This window comes from Cnephaeus nilssonii (genome assembly GCF_951640355.1).
Source record: "Cnephaeus nilssonii genome assembly, chromosome: 4".
NCBI classification, from domain to species: domain Eukaryota; kingdom Metazoa; phylum Chordata; class Mammalia; order Chiroptera; family Vespertilionidae; genus Cnephaeus; species Cnephaeus nilssonii.
Genome location: NC_137075.1, coordinates 64,973,633 through 64,995,126, shown reverse-complemented (window position 1 = coordinate 64,995,126; position 21,494 = coordinate 64,973,633). Strand labels below are relative to the sequence as shown.

The window sequence follows — 21,494 nt, the reverse complement described above, 5'->3', positions numbered from 1 at the left end:
CCTATTAGCAGTACACAAGTATTCCAGTTTCTCCACATCCTTACCAACACTTGATTATTTTCTGGTGACTTTTTTTTTTTTTAATAATAGTTATCCTAGTGGGTGTGAAGTGGTATGTCTTTATGGTTTTGATTTATATTTCCCTAATGACTAGTGACATTGTGCATCTTTTTATGTGCTTAATGGCCATTTGAATATCTTCTTTGGAGAAGTGTCTATTTGAATCCTTTGCAGAGTTTTTATTTGGGTTGCTTGTTTTTTTTAACATGGCCTTTTAAATATTCTTATTTGGGAAACAGCTACATCTTAGGACTAGCAAAGTAAATACTACCTATGATTCTATTCCTTTCCTTAGCATAATTAAAAAAAAAAAAAACAGGCAAGATCTTATATATCTAAGACAGAGTTTAATGTGGCCCTTAGTGTGAAATTGTGCTACCAATTCCTTTATTGTTCAGAAATTAAATCCACTTATGGAATTCCAGCAAATGTAGTGATAAAGACGGGTCAGAGAGCTGTGAATAGTAGTTAATTAACTAAAATATTTTGGGGACAATAATATGAAAATGATAACTTAAAAAGAAGAGCCTGTTGCTCTGGCCGGTGAGGTCAGAGGTAAGAGCGTCAGCCTGCACACCAAAATGTCTCAGGTTTGATTCCTGGTCAAGGGCATGAACTTGGGTTGCAGGTTTGATTCCCTGGGAGGCAATCAATCAATGTGTCTCTCACATCAACATTTCTCTCTCTCTCTCTCTCTCTCTCTCTCTCTCTCTCTCTCTCTCTCTCTCTCTCCTCCCTCCCTCCCTCCCTCCCTCCCTCCCTCCCTCCCTCTCATTCCCCCATTCCATCCCTTTCACTCTTCCTAAAATTCTATGGGAAAAAATAAAAGAGCTGTTACCTCAGCTAATATGCATCTCAGAACACCAAGCTCCTGTTCCCTCTCAGTGTCTATTTCTGGGCCCCTCAATTTGTCTACCTCATCTTTCCCTTTTCCTCCTTTTTTACTTAGTCTTTCTTGTTCCAAATCTTCCTCCTTTTCCATGATGTCCACATTATTTTCCTCCTCCTTTCCTTTTTCTTCCTTAAGTGGCTATAATGTGAAACAATTAGTACTTGTTATATATATATTAAATAATGTTTATTTTCTGGCCATCAAATTTAAAGTACTAGGTTGCATTTTTATATCTAAGAAAAAGAAAATAAGTCAAAAAACTTTTTAATTAGAGTGGGACAAGCTAAAAGCCTGTACTGTCTAATTATCTTATGCCCTCACCTGTCACTTCCATAGCCATCGTTAGCAGCAGCTAGGCAAAGAGAAATAGTTTCTATTTTTTAATCTCCTTAAACCACTGAGAGAGCCTTATCTGCCAAGACAAAATCTCATAAAGACAAATGGGGCATGTTGGCATTTAATATGGTAATACCAATATATTTTTAGCAAGTGAAGAACAATTATATTAAAATTTTCCTCCTTAAGTAGTTTGTTGCATTTCTAGAAGAAATGCCTTGTGGACCTATTAGACTTCATTTGTCTAACCAAAGGTCTGTGAATGCAGGTGCTTTTGAGTTCTTTTCTGGCTTTGCCATGAGAACCAATTTTGCTTTTTCACTTTATTTGCATGGATCATTCCATCATTATTCCACAGTATTATGAAGACACATAATGTGAATTTTTTTAAACGGTTGACCTTTTTTTATTTTTTATTAGAGTGAACTTCCCCTAACATTAAACTAAACATTTTTAAATGAACAGTGGCATTTAGTATATTCACAGTGTTGTGCAACTACTACCTCTAACTAGTTCTAAAACGTTTAAATTATCCCAGCTATAACTTGACATTTTTAATGTACTTTTTGGAAAAAAGTTTAGAATACTATTTTTTATTGTTTCATTTGCTTATATAGTCTGGTATAAAGTGCTGAATTATAACTATGTTATCTTTAGGTGATTTCAAGTGTCCTGTCAAAGAGGAAATAGCAATTACCAGTGGTGAATGGGAAGTTCTTGGCCGGCATGGATCTAATGTATGTTCTTTTATTCTGCTGATATGTTTGGTCCACATCTGCTATGTGTATGTAGTGCAACTTCATATGACCCCAGTGTTTTGAGTCTTAATTTAAATTATAAATCTCACCCATTTTATAGCCCTGGTATTAGATGTGTACTGGTTATTACAGGTCACCATTTTCAAATATTGTGTTGCTACTTAATAAGGGAAGGGCTAATCTATACTTCTCAAGCTTAGCAAAAATTGTAAATTAAGATACAGTTTGAAAATTACTTTTAAAGGTCTTACAAACTACTCATGTCATTTCTAATATAGAAATGACATTTACTGCTTCTGAGGTAGTGATTCTCTTTCATTCATCTGTTTATCTTATTTCACAAATTTATTTGCATGGATTTCATCCACCATCTGCAATGAGTGATAGAAATTTATACAGAGAATAGATTGATAGGGAAATGAGGGAAATTCACCCTCTGTTGCACTCTCAGCATGTAGCTTTCTGTGGTTATTTAGTGAATTCTAATTTTTCTTTTGCCTTTCATAGTACCTTATATTTGTTTCAACTTTCAGTTAGGTGATCAGTTTTATGAAATCTCTAAGAACTCCAACCTTTATATGTGTGATACATACAGTTATATTGATGTATACTACCAGGATTTAGTGAAGGCCTATTTTTTCCTCAAATTGATTCGAAGATTTATTGAAGGATTGTGTATACTAGCTACTAAGAGAAGTCACTCATAGTCCCCAGGTGATTGAGAAAGAAAGAAGATCCAGGTCCCAGGCTTGTTTTTGTTGGTAAAAATTGTAGAATATTATATGCAACCTTTAAAGTCTAATTATCACTGAGAGTCTCACATGGCCTTCTGGTTATATGTTCAAATAAAATTTTTTCTGTTTAGGGACCTTGGACGCTGTCAACTGAAAAAAACAACAACTTATTGTGGAATTCTGTTTTTATAATAAAAAATTATACTAATGTAAACTTTTTTGCGTTCTGAATGAAGATTTAAGAGATCCTATCCATAAAAACTATACCAATATTGAAACTATGATTGAGTTTAATTATTCCCCAACCCAATAAATGAAACACTTTTGAATATTTGTACAAAAGACCAAAAGTACTATCTAAGATAATACTGCACTAACTAAGAAATATATAGCATGCTGAAATTAGACTGTGTTAAGTGTGCAAGAATGGTTGGCCTAAGCTGCAGTATAGCTATTATTTTTTCTATAGAGGGTTGTCATTTTAATGGAATAATTCTTGTATTTTAAGAAAAGCACACATTCTGACCATATAGGAAACTCTACCAATAGTGTGCAACTCTGGTGTCCTTTTTTCTTCTGGACAGGATCTGTTCTTAGCTGTAAATCATAAACCCGACAGGAATACTTATGGACATTTTTTAAAAAAGAGGCACAAGTCAAAGATGACTCAGATGATTCTGAATAAAATTGGGAATTGTTGATTGAATTACTGACCTTGCCAAGGTCATGCTAGCTCTGATTTTTATGTTGTTATTTTGACAGATCCAGGTTGATGAAGTCAGAAAACTGGTATATTTTGAAGGCACCAAAGATTCTCCTTTAGAACATCACCTGTACGTGGTCAGTTATGTAAATCCTGGAGAAGTGACAAGGCTGACCGACCGTGGCTATTCCCACTCTTGCTGCATCAGCCGGGTATTAATCTCTGTTTGAAAAGGGTTTCCTGTCATAGAAAAAAACCTCTATTCATATATTACTCCTTTTGAGTAATATGCAAATTGGTCAAATTGGCCTGCAGAAGTCTGATTCTCGGGGAAAACTTTGGAAAGTTTAACATTAACTTTAGCCTTGTGTGTGTACATAAATGCTCAGACTCATACTCCTCCTGTGGCATTAGAGCAGATGTAGCAGATAACCTTTGTTACTGTTCCCTGGGGGAAAAGTAACTGTTTCTTCTTTCTCTAGCATTGTGACTTCTTTATAAGTAAGTACAGTAACCAGAAGAATCCACACTCTGTGTCCCTTTACAAGCTGTCAAGTCCTGAAGATGACCCAACTTGCAAAACAAAGGAATTTTGGGCCACCATTTTGGATTCAGCAGGTACTCATTACCCTGAACCTGATCTTAAGTAGGATTAGCACATTAATTATTATAGGCAACCCAAAACCTGTGTGATATGTCCACATTTCCTGGACACAGTCTTCCCATCTCTCACTACCGCCTGTTCCCGAGCTGTTGGGTTTCTGATTGATCCCGCCCCTCCTATTCTGATAACTGCCAAGTAATATGGGCTACCTCCCACTCGAGGCAGGAACAGGTCTGGAAGGCCTTTTTTAAAATATATTTTTATTGATTTCAGAGAGGAAGGGAGAAAGAAAGAAACATCAATGATGAGAGAGAATCATTGATCTGCTGCCTCCTGCACACACCCCACTGGGGATCGAGCCGCAACCCAGGCATATGTCCTTGACCAAAATCGAACCTGGGACCCGACTCTCTATCCACTGATCCAAACCAGCTAGGGCTGGAAGGCCTTTTTGAAAATAGGATTAAAGTAGTCAATATATCAGCCAGGAAACCATTTATTTACACATTTGGATGATTTTCCAGATAAACAAATGAGCTTGAAGATAATGGTACCCTGAACTAGTAATACTCTTTGAGCAGTGAAGCTATAGCTTTAGGGAATAACCAGCTGGTAACTTCCTTAAACTTTTAAAGCAATTGGAATGGCCATAAAAGAACTCCTTTTTTGTATGGAAGTCAAAAGCACAGTTAATTATCTATTTTTTAAATGTTTTATTTCTTTAAAAAATGTACTAATTTTATATTTTAATCCAGTTAAGTATTTTCATGCATTAATATTTGCTAAGGGATTAAGAATTAGTATAAAATCACAGGATGTAGGTATGTTCTAATGTGCACAATAGAATTTTTAATATAGTGATGATTCTGCTTAAACTATAACATCATCAGTACACACACAGACTTAGGATAGGTCTGTAAACCAAAGACTGATCATGACTTTTTTTCTGGCTTCTGGTTAGGCTTATTCTGTAATTATCAGAAACAAATGTTTATTGAGCACCTGCCTTGAGCAAGTTAAAATGACTAAGTTAAATTTGTGCTCCCAGTTTCTAATCAGATATATGTATTAACCATCAATAAGTTACACCGAACTGAGCACAAAGTATTTGTATAGTTCTGCATATAATTACCTCCTATGTTCCAAGGATTATTCAGAATACTGTGTGTTTATTTCTGAAATAGTTTGATATGTTCATTAGGTTTTCTTTTGTAAAGATAATAGTTTGCTTATTACCTGGAAGGGGGATGGTCAGTTATTTGTGTGTGAGTGTGGGTTTATTTTTAGCTTGCTATCATATTGTAGAGCTTCTATAACAACTTCTCTTACAGGCTCGGTATGTTATTTCCTTGCAGGTCCTCTTCCTGACTATACCCCTCCAGAAATTTTCTCCTTTGAAAGTACTACTGGATTTACATTGTATGGAATGCTTTACAAACCTCATGATTTACAACCTGGAAAGAAATACCCCACTGTGCTGTTCATATATGGTGGTCCTCAGGTAGGTATATTTTATTACATATATATAATCGTTAAGTGTGTTTTACATACAAACATGATTCACATTTGTATTATAGCTATCTACACATTAATCATGAAAATGTTAAATTAGACTTCTGTTAAAAACTTGAAGGCAAATCTTTATAAACTTTAAAAAAAGGCTTAATACAAAGAAGCTCAAAAGAGAAATTACAGGACACTCTAAGCTTTATATATGTTTTGTTATATTATTTTGATGTTAAGGCCAAGTTTTTCCTTTCCAATGAAGAAATGATATGTGAAATATGTGAAAAACACAGTATAAAAACTATCTGGTTATCTAGATTTTTAAGACTAAAAGATAACCTCATATTAGTAATTAAGTTTTAAAAATCAATTATTTAAGTTAAGATTTGAGCATTGTTGGGCCTCTGCTATTATTGACTCTGGCTTATGTTCTAATTATCCAGTTTAGGAAGCTGGCTAATTTGTAAATCATTGTCAATTTCTTAATTTACAATAGAACTGTAACTATTTTGGGGAATAAAATATTCATTTCAGTAGGAAAATACGTTGTTTTCTATCTAAAGAAATTTTGGGAAATGAAATTAATTAAATTTCTTGGTAAATAAAAAGAGTTTTAACAGCTATTTTTAGAAAGCCATGGTAACCTGAGGAATTTCTGCTCTTCATTCTAAGCTGTATCTCTTAAGCAACTAAATACTTTTACTAGCTAGTTAGGGCAACTGCTATATGACTATTCATCACTGTAAAAAGTTTAACCTTCATTTTCCTTTCTCTATATTAAATACTAGAGGCCCAGTGCATGATTAAATCATGCACGTGTAGGGTCCCCTAGGCCTAACCTGCCATCCAGGCCATATCCACTGCCCCGCAAAGCCTAGCACGGTGTGCGGACACTGCTGGCAGCCTGCTCCCCGCTTTTGATGGCAGGGGGTCCGCTGGTGCCGGAGCGGACACACAGCTCCCCGCTTTCGATCGCGGGAGAGCTGGGTGTCCGCTGGTGCACCAGGCCTTTCAAAAGCCTCCGGCAGAGGCTTTTGGCCTGGTGCCGGAGCGGACAGACACCCAGCTTCCCCGCTTTCGCTTTTGATGGCGGGGGAGCTGGGTGTCTGTCCGCTGGTGCTGGAGTGGACACCCAGCTCCCTGCTTTTGATGGTCGGTGGCAGGATGTGGGCTTGCTGCCCCAGAGGCCCCTTCTGTGCCGCAGCACAGCCATGGTGCAGACGCTGGCCCAATCGGCCACCCCAGCCACCCCGAGTCCTGCCCCCCCCGTGCCTCCTGGCCAATCGTGGGCATAGCGAAGGTACGGTCAATTTTCATATTACTCTGTTATTAGGTAGGATTAGCATGTGAGTATTAAGTAAATTCCATTGTCTATCAGAGTAAAGTATTTGAGGCCGGTGAATTGGTTAATTGGTGATTTTTAAAAAATGTTTATTCTTGATTATATATCTTACATTGAGCCATTGAAGAAATTAGAATATAATTACACTGTTTTGTACTCAGTAAATATCCTTTACAATTATACCCAGTATTTAGTATCTGAAAATATATCTAGATTTCAACTCATCCAAAAAATAAAAGTAAAATAACTACATAAACCATAAACTCTCAGTGATGATCTATATAAAGTTAAATCACTTTGCCATCGTTAAGTGTGTTTTACAAACATGATTCACATTTGTATTATAATTATCTACACATAAATCATGAGAATGTTAAGTTAGACTTCTGTTAAAAACTTGAAGCCAAATCTTTATAAACTTTTTTTTAAGGCTTAATACAAAGAAACTCAAAAGAAATTACAGGACACTCTCAGGAGCTTTATATTTTGTTATATTATTTTGTTATTAAGGCTAAGTTTTTCCTTTCCAATGAAGAAATGATACATGAACTATGTGAAAAACACAGTATAAAAACTATCTGGTTATCTAGATTTTAAGACTAACAGATACCTCATATTAGTAATTAAGTTTTAAAAGTCTAAGCCAAATGAAAAGACACTCAATATCACTAGTCATTAGGGAAATGCAAATCAAAACCACAGTGAGACACCACATTATACCCATTAAGAGAGCTATGGTCCAGTCACTATGGCAGTTCTTTAAAAAGTTAAACAGAATTACAATCTGATCCACAATTCCATTTCTGGTGTATACTCAAAGCAGATATGTGAACAAACACTTGCACTCCAATGTCCATTGCAGTGTTACTCATAGTAGCGAAAAGGTAGAAGCAACCCAAAGTGTCCATTGACAGATGAATGGGTAAACAAAATGTGGTATATGATGGAATATTATATAGCCTTAAAAATACATAACATGGATGAACCTTGAGGACATTGTGCTAACTGAAATAAGCCAGACACAAAACGACAAGTATTGTATTATTCTACTTGTATGAGGTACCTAAATAAGCAAATTCATAGAAACAAAGTAGTTGTTGTCAGGGATTGAGGGAGAAATAGGAAGTTACTATTTAATAGGTATGGAGGGAGTTTCTGGTTGGGATGATAAAAAAAGTTGTGGAAATGGATAGTGGTAATGGTTGCACAACAGTGTGAATGTACTTAATGCCACTGAACTCTACACTTAAAATGGCTGAAATGATAATTTTTTAAAGCAGTTGGGACTGCATTTTAAAAAAATATATTTTTTTATTCAGAGAGGAAGGTAGAGGGAGAGAGATAGAAATATCAGTGATGAGAGAGAATCATTGGTTGGCTGCCTCCTGCATATCTCTTACTGGGTATTGAGCCTGCAACCTGGGCATGTGCCCTTGTCCAGAAGCGAAACTGGGACCTTTCAGTCCCTGGGCCAACACTCTATACACTGGGCCAAAAGTGGCTAGGACTGAAATAATAAATTTTATGTTATGTATATTTTACATAATAAAAAAATCTTAGTGCAGTTAAAACAAAATTGTTTAATTGTTTAGAGTACTTTATGAACACAATTGGAGTCTTTGGGGTTTTCTATGTACAGTATCATGTCATGACAGTTTTATTTCTTCTTTTCCAATTTGGATGCCCTTATTTCTTCTTGTCTGATCGCTATGGCTAGCACTTCCAGTACTATGTCGAACAGGAGTGGTGAAAGTGGGCATCCCTGTCTTGTTCCTGTTCTTAGGGGAAATGGCTTTAGTTTTTGCCCATTGAGTATGATGTTGGCTATAGGTTTGTCATATATGGCCTTTATCATATTGAGATACACTTCCTCTATTCCCATTTTGCTGACGTTTTTATCAAAAATGGATGTTGGATTTTGTTGAATGCTTTTTCTGCAATTATTGATAGGATCATGTGATTTTTGTTTATGTGATGTATCACATTTATTGATTTGCAAATATTGTACCAGCCTTGCATCCCTGGAATAAATCCCACTTGATCATGGTGTATGATCTTTTTAATAAAATGCTGGATGCGATTTGCTAATATTTTGTTGAGTATTTTAGCATCTATGTTCATCAGGGATATTGGCCTGTAATTCTCTTTCTTTGTAGTGTCTTTATCTGGTTTTGGAATTAGGATAATGCTGGCCTCATAAAAAGAGTTTGGGAGTGTTCTTTCCTCTTGGATTTTCTGAAATAGTTTGAGGAGTATAGGTGTTAGTTCTTTGAATGTTTGGTAAAACTCCCCTGTGAAGCCGTCGGGACATAGGCTTTTTGTTTGGTGAGAGTTTTTTTATTACTGCTTCTATTTCATCAGTTGTTATTGGCCTATTCAGGTTTTTTTATTCTTCCTGATTTAGTTTTGGGAGATTGCATTTTTCTAGGAATTTGTCTGTTTCATCCACATTATCCAGCTTGTTGGTATATAGTTGTTCATAGTATTTTCTTACAATCCTTTGTATTTCTGTGGTGTCAGTGGTTACTTCTCTACTTACATTTCTGATTTTATTTATTTGGGTCCTCTTTCTTTGTTTCTTGATGAGTCTGCCTAATGGCTTATCAATGTTGTTTAGCCTTTCAAAGAACCAGATCTTGGTTTCATTGATTTTTTTTCTATTGTTTTTTTAGTCTCTGTGTTATTTATTTCTGCTCTAATCTTTATTATTTCCTTTCTTCTACTTACTCTGGGCTTTTCTCTTTCTAGTTCTTTAAGTTGTAGGGTTAAATAGTTTATTGCTGATTTTTCTTGTTTTTTTGAGTTATGCCTGTAGTGCTATGAACTTCCCTCTCAGGACTGCTTTTGCTGTGTCCCAGAGATTTTGGGTTGTTGTGTGTTCATTTTTTCGTTTGTTTCCAGGAAGTTTTTTATTTCTTTCTTGGTCTCATTGGTAACCCATTCATTTGTTTAATAACATGCTATTTAGCCTCCATTTGTTCGTATGTTTTGGGGCGTTTTTACTGTAGTTGAGTTCTAATTTCATTCCACTGTGATCTGAGAAGATGCTTGATATGATTTCAATCTTCTTGAACTTGTAGAGACTTGTTTTGTGTCCTAACATGTGGTCTATCTTTGTGAATGATCCACATGCACTTGAGAAGAATGTGTATTCTGTGACGTTGGGGTGAAATATTCTATAAATGTCAATTAAATCCATCTGATCCAGTGTGTCCTTTAGAGACTCTGTTTCCTTGTTAAGTTTTTGTCTGGAAGATCTATCCAGTGAAGTCAGAAGGGTGTTAAAAGTCCCCTACTATGACTGTATTGTTGTCGATCTCTCTGTTAAAGTCCTCGAAGTTTTTTTATATATTAGGTGCTCCTATATTGGGTGCATATATGTTTGTTGGATCAATCCCTTTAGTATTATGTAGTGACCTTTGTTGTCTCTTATAATAGCTTTCATTTTAAAGTCTATTTTGTTGGCCGAAACCGGTTTGGCTCAGTGGATAGAGCGTCGGCCTGCGGACTGAAAGGTCCCAGGTTCGATTCCGGTCAAGGGCATGTACCTTGGTTGCGGGCACATCCCCAGTAGGGGGTGTCCAAGAGGCAGCTGATCGATGTTTCTCTTTCATCGATGTTTCTAACTCTCTGTCCCTCTCTCTTCCTCTCTGTAAAAAAATCAATAAAATATATTTAAAGTCTATTTTGTCGGATGTTAGTATTGCTACTCCAGCTTTTTTTCTTTTCTATTTGCATGGAAAATATTTTTCCATCCCTTCACTTTCATCCTGTGTGTGTCTTTTTGTTTTGAGGTGAGTCTCTTGTAGACAGCATATAGTTGGGTCATGTTTTTGTATCCATTCAGCTACCCTATGCCTTTTGATTGGAGCATTAAATCCATTTACATTTAGGGTTGTTACTGATAGGTACTTATTTATTGCCATTTTAATTCTGTATGGCTGGGTTTCTCTCTCTGTTTCTTCTCATTACAGCAATCCCTTTAGCATTGCTTGTAATACTGGCTTGGTGGTGATGTACTCCTTTAGTCTTTTTTTTTTGTCTGGGAAGCTCTTTATTTGACCGTCTATTTTGAATGATAGCCTTGCTGGATATAGTAATCTTGGTCTCAGATCCTTGCTTTCCATTACCTTGAGTACTTCATGCCATTCCCTTCTGGCCTTTGGAGTTTCTGATGAGAAATCAGGTGTCAGCCTTATTCCTTCTTGCTGCCTTTAGGATTCTCTCTTTGTCTTTAATTTTTGGCATTTTAATTATGATGTGTCTGGGCATGGGCCTGTTTGGGTTCTTCTTGTTTGGGGTTCTCTGTGCCTCCTGCACTTGTGTGACTTTTTTCTTTACCAGGTATGGGAAGTTTTCTGTCATTATTTCTTTAAACACCTTCTCTATGCCTTTCCTCCTTTCTGCCTCTTCTGGCACACCTGCTATTCTAATATTGTTACGTTTCACATTATCCCACAGCTCTCTTAAGCTGTCCTCCTATTTTTTAATTGTTTTTTCTTTTTGGTTCTGTGATTGAGTGATATTTTCAACTCTGTCTTCTAATTCACTAATTTGATCCTCAGCGTCCCCTAATCTGTTGTGTATTCCTTCCAATGTGTTCTTTATTTGTGTTATATCATTCTTTATTTCAGACTGTTCTTTTTTCATAGTTACTATATCTTTTTTCATGCTGTTGAGCATTTTTACCATCATTATTCTGAACTCTGATCCGGATAAATTTCTTATCTCTGCTTTATTTCTCTCTTCTTCTGGAGAATTCTCTAGTTCTTTCATTTGGGGGTTGTTTCTTTGTCTCCTCATTTTGGAGATATGTTTGGGTTTGTGACTATGTATTAGGTAGATCCTCTACACCTCTCTATGAACACAACTGTACTTTCTTGCACTTGTAGAAACAATTCCTTTCTCAAAGTGTTCCTTAGAAACATTCAAATTTGGTGAGGCCATAGGAGAATCTGACATTGAGTTTGCAGGGAGATTTCCCTAGGACAGTGATGGGCAACCTTTTGGGCTTGGTGTGTCAAACTTCGCCAAAAAACTGAGCATAACTCGGGTAGTGTGTCACTTTGAGGAAAAAAACATTATTTCGCAAATGTTTCATCCTCAGGAGCAGCAAATGTTTCATCCTCGGCATGCGGCCGCGTGTCATCAGAAATGGCTATGCGTGTCAGTGTTGACACGCGTGTCATAGGTTCGCCATCACTGCCCTAGGAGACTTTCCATGGTAGAATGCCTCTGGCACTTCAACCCACGGGGAAATCAATTCATCCTCTTGCTGGATGACTCCATTTGAGTTTATTAGGAAAAGGCTCCTTTCTAATGGCACATAACAGCCTTGTGAAATTTTATTAAATCATGTCAGTGGCCCATGTTTGTTCTTGGTGTGTGGTCAGGTCAGAGTGTCACAATTCAAGGCCTGGCCAGCATGGCTCAGTGTTTGAGCGTCAAACTATGAACTAGGAGGTCACGGTATGATCTAGACAGTGAGGATACCGCAGTGCATAACTCAGATTAATGTTCCACCCTTATAGAGCTTAATGAGGAAAATAATAAGTAGACAAAAAATATATATTATTTCATAAATGGAAGGCTATGAATAATTGTTCGGAAAGAGGATGGCAAAATCACTAAAATGGAAGTTCCTATAGGAAGGTCAGGAAAAGTCTCTACAGAGGATGAGAAAGAATGAGCCACATTAAAGATCTCAGACAGAGGGAACAATAAATGTCAAGTTCAAGGTCCTGTGGTTATAATCAATCCTAATATATAAAAAGCCAGGGGCCGTCACAACCAAAACAACCAGACAGAACACCGAACAGCAGGCTGCGTGGGGCAACCAGGCCGGCAGGAGGGCAGTTAGGGGTGACCAGTCTGGCAGAAGGGGGCTGTTGGGGGCAACCAGGCTGGCAGGGGGGGCAGTAGAGGGTGACCAGGTTGGCAGGGGGCGCAATAAGGGGTGACCAGGCCAGCAGGGGGGGGGGCAGTTGGGGACGACCAGGCCGGCAGGGGGCAGGGCAGTTAGGGGTGATCAAACTGGCAGGGGTGGGGGGCAGTTAGGGGTGATCAGCAGGCAGGCAGGTGAGCAGTTAGGAGCCAGCGGTCCCGGATTGTGAGAGGGATGTCTGACTGCCGGTTTAGGCCCGATTTAGGATAGGGCCTAAATTGGCAGTCGGACATCCCCCGAGGGGTCCCAGATTGGAGAGGGTGTAGGCTGGGCTGAGGGACACCCACCCCCTCCCATGCATGAATTTAGTGCACCGGGCCTCTAGTAGTTGATAATAAGGTTAGAGTATAGTGCATAGGGAAAGAAATGGTATGCGATGAGTTCAGAGAAATTGCCAAAGGCCAGACAATGTAGGTTCTCAAAGGCAATGGTAAGGAGTTTACCAATGGAGGGCATTAAGCTACAAAATAATACCTGATTTACATTTTTAAAACATTGCTATGCTACCTTATGAACAGACTATAGGAGGACAAGAATAGAAACAGGACGACCAGTTTGACAGTTGTTACAGTGGTACTGACATCCAAATGTTCAAAGAGAGATTTTCTACAACTCCCACCCCAATCTAACCCAGTAAATGCTCTGTAGCTATTTATTGAGGGAAGGTAGTGTTGATTCTTATTTATTTATTTTTGTTTGTTTTTTGTTTTTGTTTTTGTTTTAAATCTTTATTGTTCAGATTATTACAGTTGTTCCTCTTTTTTCTCCCCCATAGCTCCCCTCCACTCGGTTCCCACCCCACCCCATGCCCTTACTCCCAGCCCCCCACTGTCCTCATCCATAGGTGTATGATTTTTGTCCAGTTTCTTCCCGCACCCCCCACACCCCTTTACCCCTGAGGATTGTCAGTCCACTCCCTTTCTATGCCCCTGATTCTATTATAGTCACCAGTTTATTCTGTTCATCAGATTTTTTATTCACTTGATTTTTAGATTCACTTGTTGTTAGATATGTATTTATTGTTCATAATTTTTATCTTTACCTTTTTCTTCTTCTTCATCTTCTTACAGAATACCTGTAAGAAGGTATTTCATATAATACTGGTTTGGCGGTGATGAACTCCTTTAGCTTTTTCTTATCTGTGAAGCTCTTTATCTGCCCTTCAATTCTGAATGATAGCTTTGCTGGATAGAGTTATCTTGGTTGTAGGTTCTTGCTATTCATCACTTTGAATATTTCTTGGCACTCCCGTCTGGCCTGCATAGTTTCTGTTGAGAAATCAGCTGGAAGTTGTATGGGTGCTCCCTTGTAGGTAACTAACTGTTTTTCTCTTGCTGCTTTTAATATTCTCTCTTTGTCTTTTTCCCTTGGCATTTTAATTATGATGTGTCTTGATGTGGTCCTCTTTGGATTCCTTTTGTTTGGGGTTCTCTGCGCTTCCTGGACTTGTAAGTCTATTTCTTTCACTAGGTGGGGGAAGTTTTCAGTCATTATTTCTTCAAGTAGGTTTTCAGTATCTTGCTCTCTCTCTTCTTCTGGCACCTGCATAATTCGGATGTTGGTACGCTTAAAGTTGTACCAGAGGCTCCTTACACTATGTTCATATTTTTGGATTCTTTTTTCTTTTTGCATTTCTAGTTGGGTGTTTTTTGCTTCTTTGTATTTCAAATCTTTGACTTGATTCTTGCGATCCTCTAGTCTGCTGTTGGATCTCTGTATATTATTTTTTATTTCAGTCAGTGTATGCTTAACTTCTAGTTGGTCCTTTTTCATATCCTCGAGGGTATCGCTAAATTTATCGGCCTTTTCTAGAAAATTCTTGAAAAACCTTATAACCGTGGTTTTGAACTCTATATCCAGTCGTTTGCTTTCCTCCATTTCTTTCATTTGTGACCTGTTTCTTTGTCTCCGCATTTTGGCTGCTTCCCTGAGTTGATAGAGTGGCTTTCTGTGCTAGGTGTCCTATAGGGCCCAGTGGCTCAGCCTTCCCAGTTACCTGAGATGGACATTCTTGGTGCACCCCTTTGTGGGCTGTGTGCACAGTCTTGTTGTAGTTAAGCCTTGATTGTTGTTGGTATCACTGGGAGGAATTGACCTCCAGGCCAATTGGCTATGAGGATCAGCTGTGTCTACGATGGGAGAACTTCTGTACTGGAGACACCCTTATGGGGCAAGACTTGCTTCTGTGGGGCTTTGGTGCTCACTGAGTCTGCTCCCTGAGTGTGTCCCTTATGGATCTGAGGAGTTGTAATCTGGATGGTCCCACTCTGACCACTGGGTACACTGGCTCTTGGATCTCCAAGGAGGTGCTAATTTAGCCTCTGCCTGAGGCCACCCAGCAGGAGCTACAGAGAGATCTGCAGATTCCTCTTCTTTGTTTGGGGTTTGGAGGTGCCCAGATGAGGCCCAGCTGTGAAGCAGTGCAAGCTGCTGTGGGGCCTTGGGCCTTCTTTTGGATGTTCTGGGTCTCTCTGACTCAGCTGCAGTTTGATAGGTAAGTTTAGATTTCAAAGGACCAGGCCATTCATATGCAAAAGCCTCTGCACACTGCTTGTATGGGACAGAGTCTCAGGGCGGAGCAAACAGATAGAAAACAAGTACCCTCCCCTAAGAGGCCCCTGGGTCTCAGTGTCCCTTGGTAATTGCTGCAAACACCTCTGAGAGAAAGCCGCCCTCTGCCAGACAGCCCAGTTTCTCCCCATATGAGTCTGGGTCCCCAGCGTCTTGCCCGGAACTGGAGTTCAGAGCAGTCGGGAGCTTGTGTTTCCCTCCGGCTTGAAAAAGCCAGCCGCGTACTCAGTTGCCAGCCCTCTCCGCGCGCGCGCACCTCCATACCTCTGCCTTTACTTCCACAGCTCCTCTGAGTCTCAGTGTGCTTTTCTCTTCCCTTCTAGTTGTAGAATCTCCACTTAGCCAGCCTTCCTGTGGTTCTGGATGATGTCAGTTTTGTCTTTTAGTTGTAGTTTTGAAGTGGTTGTGCGAGGCGGCAAGTTCAGGTGTTTACCTATGCCGCCATCTTGGTTTCTCCTCGATTCTTATTTATTTTAATTGATTTTTTAGAAAGAGAGAAGCATCAATTTGTTGTTCCACTTGTTTATGCATTCATTGGTTGATTCTTGTAGGTGCTCTGACCAGGGATCAAACTTGCAACCTTGGCATATGGGGACAACACTCAAACCAGTTGAGTTATCCAGCCAGGGCCAATGTTGATTCTTGTTTAACTCCTGACAGACTTGGTTTTCCTTTGGTATCAGCCAGAGAAAACTTCTTTCTCATTTGCCAGAACTTTTTTGTTGTTTAATATCTATCTATTGTCCATCAAACCTTGAACTTCTGTAACTTTCTTCCCACTAATTAAAGTCCTCTTTTCACTAGATAGTTTATTTCTGGTCAAACACTTAAGCTACATCTAATTTCCCAGTCATTTTTAAGTATAGTTTTTGGGTGATAAAGGTATTTAAGAATTATTCTGCCTTTTGCACTGATTTTTGTAATAGGGAAAAAGAAGCTAGACTAATCACAGTATTTTATTCAAATACTAAGTTTTCCTACTACTGGTCAAAGACAATCCCAGAAGAGATGTGTAGAGAAGAAAAATGATCTATTCATCCTCCTCTCTACCATTTGACACAGTTCTTCAGGGTAGAAGTAATCATTTTAGTAACTTTGTCTATCGGGTAGGTTAAATCTCTTGTCTTATATGTAATTAACATTTAGGTTATAGTTTTAAAATCATTAGTTGCTTAGTAATTGTCCTGAATTAAGTGTGAAGTTAAGATAGAAAACAAGTACCCTCCTACCTAAAACCATGTCAGTGTTTCCTTGTCTTTGGACACGTAAGATTTGAAAGCAAAGAAATGTGGACTTGGAGAAATCTGGGGCCAGCTTGCTCCCTGCAGGCTCAAGATCAACCATCCCACATAGAAGAAAAAGAAAAGAAAAAAGAGCCTGACTGGCGTGACTCAATGGTTGAACATAGACCCATGAACCAGGAGGTCACAGTTTGATTCCAGGTCAAGGCACAAACCCAGGTTGCGGGCTTGATCCCCATAGTGGTGCATGCAGGAGGCAGCCTATCAGTGATTCTATCTCTCTCTTCTTTTCCCTTCCTCTCTGAAATCAATAAAAATATATTAAAAAAAGAAACAACATAAACACGACAAAATTTAAGTTAATTTAAAAATAAATGGAGGGGGGAAAGAGTTCTAATCAATGGGCATAAAGTTTCAGTTAAGCCAGATGAATAAGTTCTAGAGATCTTCTGTACAACATTGTCCTATAATTAATGATACTATATTATTTTAAAGGCAAAATAATGTTAGAAATTTAAGCTTTCTACTTTTCACAGTGTCCTGCTTCTATTATGTTTTTGTATGCTACCATATAAGAAATTTCACTGAAGTTGTATTTCTTCCTCAGGTGCAGTTGGTGAATAATCGGTTTAAAGGAGTCAAGTATTTCCGTTTGAATACTCTAGCCTCCCTGGGTTATGTGGTTGTAGTGATAGACAACAGGGGATCCTGTCACCGAGGGCTTAAATTTGAAGGCGCCTTTAAATATAAAATGGTGTGTGAACATACAAACATTTTTCTTTCAAAGACACATTTTCTGGTGCATTGTTTGGTGTGAAATCCCAGAGAGAGAGTCGGGGGAAGGGGCTGTGAGTGAATGAGAGCGAGTGTGTGTTAGAGTTTGGGGGTGGGAGGGAAGATGTATCTTGATATTGACTAGGCTAGCTTGTGTGTACTTGTATATAATTTTGGGGAGCTGAGATAGAACCACCTTTACAGAGAAATAGCCTCTCTTTCTTTTTTGTGTGTCCAGCTTAGCCAGAAGGCAGCACCATTTAGCTTTCAGCATCCTGTACACTATTGAGAGGAATAATTGAGATTTGTTCTGTCCTCTGTGAAGAGAGAAACCAACTGGTTAGTGCCTTCCTTGTGACAAGCCTCTTTCTCTCTACAGGAAGCTTTAAATGCTACCTTTTAGAGATGCCCCATGTCCTTTCTGCTGCTTTGGGAAATGATGAGAATCCGATGTTCCTTTTGCACAGTAAGGCAATTACTGTGTTTGCCAGTGTATTGGACATGCTGAGTAAGACATGGGGATTTTCTCCCACAGCCAGTTCTTTGACCTTATGTTGTATTCTCATGTAAGTTTTTTGTTTTTATTTTTGTTTTTTGCTCAGTGAAGTGAGATTGTGTGCACTGGCAGGCCTAGTAATACAGACAGGGTGGTGGTAGTAGGAATTAAGGCTTCATAGGACTTTAAAGAAATGGTATGTTCAGTTCTGAGAGGTATACTATGGGAAAATAGGAGGATAAGGCCTCGAGTGATTCCTTCGACTCTACTGCATTACATTTTAAAGGAGAAGTGAAATTAGTGAACCACTTAAGGGGGCTAATTTTTTGTCTTTGGGTATGGGAAGGCTTGTTACAAGGAAGATGCTGACTCTTAGCAGACAACAGAACAAATGGAATGGGAAATACCCACATAGTAAGGGACAGTTTGGGTTGCAGTAGGAAAGAAATTTATGACTAAGGGATAACTAAACTCTAGGGCAGACTAGCAACAGAAGCTATAGGCTCCTATCTCTAAATACAGTTTTTAAAAAAGTTTTTTGGGCGATAAATTCTAATCTTAAACTACAGGTATTTTTAATAACATTTTTTTAGCTTCAGAAGCACTCTTATAATGTGACTTTTACTCATTAATCAGTGAAATGTTCTCTCTTTCTTGACAGGGACAAATAGAAATTGATGACCAGGTGGAAGGACTCCAGTATCTAGCTTCTCGATATGATTTCATTGATTTAGATCGTGTTGGCATCCATGGCTGGTCCTATGGAGGATACCTCTCCCTGATGGCATTAATCCAGAGATCAGATATCTTCAGGGTATGTGACTTCCTAATGCACGTCTTTTGGTAATAAGGATAGAATTTTCGGTAAATTGAGGATATAAGAAAATGATGATTTTTCTGAAGTTTTACAGAGTTGGCATTATTATGGAATGTTAGTGTTTCTGTGGGGTTTTTTTTGTTTGTTTGTTTTGCTTTTTAATCCTCACCTAAGTATCTCCCCCCCCCCCCCCCCCCCTTGATTTCTGGAAAGAGTGGAAGGGAGGAAGGAGGGAGAGAGAGAAAAAAAACATGGACATGAGAGAGACACATTGATTGGTTGCCTCTCCCACATGCCGCTACTGGGGCTAGGGAACCTGCAACCAAGGTACGTAAACTTGACCAGACATTGAACCCTAGACTCTTTAGTCCTCGGGCTGATGCTGTAACCACTGAGAAAACTGGCCAGAGCCGTTTTTGTGTTTTAATATAATATGAGATAATAGAAATATCTGTCAACCTGTGTATCCATATGAGCTGTATATTTACATGTTACCTGTTTTTTGAAAAAACACTTGTTGCCCTAGCCAGTTTGGCTCATTGGGCAGAGTGTCATCCTGCAGACTGAAGAGTCCCGGGTTCAATTCTGGTCAAGGGCACATGTCCAGGTTACGCACTCGATCCCCAGTGTGGGCGTGCAGGAGGCAGCTGATCGATGATTCTCTCTCATCATTGATGTTTCTGTCTCTCTCTCTCCCTTCACCTCTGAAATCAATAACAATATATTTTAAGAAAAAAAATGCTAACAGTTGTTAAGGGAGTGGGAATTATGAGTAGTGGGTTTTTTTATATAGATAGGGCAAAAAGTAAGTTTACAGTTGTTCATATGAAAAATAAAACAATAATTAATAAATAATAATATAAGAATAAACTGTTTTATGTACTCATAACTATAAACCTACTTTTCTCCACCCTGTATTTCAATAACATGATTTTATTTAATAGTGAAAAACAATTTTTATTTTTAAGAATAAAAATGGCCCTGGCCGGTGTTGCTATATGATTAGAGCATCAGCCCACTCATGGAAGGGTCACAGGTTTGATTCCCAGTCAAGGGCACATGCCTGGATTGCAGGTTCGATCCCTGGCCCCAGTTAGGGCTCATGCGCTAGGCAACCAATGTTTCTTTCTTTCACTCTCTCCTTCTCCCTCTCTCCCTTCCTCTCTTCTACTCTCTCTAAAAAAGTCAATGAAAAAAATATCTTTAGGTGAGGATCAACAAAAAAATTTTTTTAAATGATAGGGTTTTATTTTGTTTTAATGTATATTCAGGTAATCTTTATTTATAATAACCACAAGGTGAACTCTGAAAACTGTCATAATTTCTCCAGGTTTATAGCTGTCAAGAATATAATTATAATATTTAAATATAAAAGTGTGTGTGGGAACCTTAAAATGAGGTAACTATTTAATGCTTAAATATATTTCATTTATTACTTTAAATTCTGTACTGCCAACAGAAGCTAAAAAAAAAAAAAGATTGTTTTTTCTGTATAAAGCTGACACTTCCAGCACATTTTTTCCCAGTGGCAGGAATGAGTTTATACTGAGGCATTCATATGTTCTAGTTCAGTCTACCCTTTTAACAAACATCCTTATATTTCAACTAGCCCAGATTAAGGGTTTAGTATATAGCATGCCTATGGAACAAAACGTGACTCACAAAGTATCAGGTTCTTGACCTTGGCACTCCACTTTGATTTTTTGAGTGGCCTGAGACCATGTAGCTCCAGTAGTCGAGCTAAAGCCTAGGGATAATATTAGCCTATTAATTTGCAGTTACAAACCTCTTTGCTAGCCATTCTTTTCTGGACCACACTTGACTATCACTATTGTCTTATGCAGGTTGCTATTGCTGGAGCCCCAGTCACTCTGTGGATCTTCTATGATACAGGCTACACAGAACGTTACATGGGTCACCCTGACCAGAATGAACAGGGCTATTACTTAGGATCTGTGGCCATGCAAGCAGAAAAGTTCCCCTCTGAGTAAGTTCAAGCTTTTAAATTAAGATTATAAATTTAAAATTGTATTTAATAGTAATGAAAACTACAAATACTGTAACCAAGACTAATATTTTATAGAATACTAAAATGGCATGGGTGATTCTCAAAGCTGAATAATACGCCATTTCCTATCATTTGTGTGTGGGGTTTTTTACAAGTTATATTTGAAGCAATTTGCTTGTGCTATAAAAGAAGTTTAAGTGCACTACTATTTAAGGTGGAAAAAATTTTATTTCTGCATTATTTTACAAATAGTGTTTATGATTTTTCGTTTTCTGGGGACATGCCATTATTATTGATTAGAGGCCTGGTGCACGCATTTGTGCACCAGTGGGGTCCCTTGGCCTGGCCTGCAGGATCAGTTCGAAACTGGCTCTCCAACATCCCTCAAGAGGTCCTGGATTGCGAGAGGGCGCAGGCCAGGCCAAGGGACCCCACCAGTGCAATCAGGGACGGTGAAGGATGCAGGAGGTTGGCCAGCCAGGGATGGACCGCAGGAGAGCTCCAGGGTATGTCCGGCCCATCTCACTCAGTCCTGATCAGCCAGACTCCAGCAGCAAGCTAACCTACTAGTCGGAGCGTCTGCCCCTGGTGGTCAGTGCACATCATAGCGACTAGTTGACCAATCGACTCTCTGCCCCCTCATGGTCAGTGCATGTCATAGCGAGCAGTTGAGTGGCCTTAGCATATAATTAGCATATTATGCTTTGA

The 21,494-nt window shown here is 38.6% G+C and overlaps 1 protein-coding gene across 4 annotated transcripts in view; it reads left to right on the top strand.

The window, feature by feature from the left end:
* Nucleotides 1-21,494, top strand: part of DPP8 (dipeptidyl peptidase 8) — a 75,384-nt gene that overhangs the window by 42,647 nt on the left and 11,243 nt on the right. For 3 of the 4 annotated variants that reach the window (XM_079768454.1, XM_079768456.1, XM_079768455.1), the window contains exons 13-19: nt 1,946-2,025; nt 3,543-3,695; nt 3,966-4,101; nt 5,443-5,588; nt 17,299-17,445; nt 18,623-18,775; nt 20,623-20,765. In XM_079768454.1, the coding sequence (XP_079624580.1) occupies nt 1,946-2,025; nt 3,543-3,695; nt 3,966-4,101; nt 5,443-5,588; nt 17,299-17,445; nt 18,623-18,775; nt 20,623-20,765 (958 nt within the window). Of the gene's footprint in view, nt 1-1,945; nt 2,026-3,542; nt 3,696-3,965; nt 4,102-5,442; nt 5,589-17,298; nt 17,446-17,844; nt 18,005-18,622; nt 18,776-20,622; nt 20,766-21,494 lie in introns of those variants that run through there. The other variant, XM_079768457.1, reaches the window with a different exon arrangement.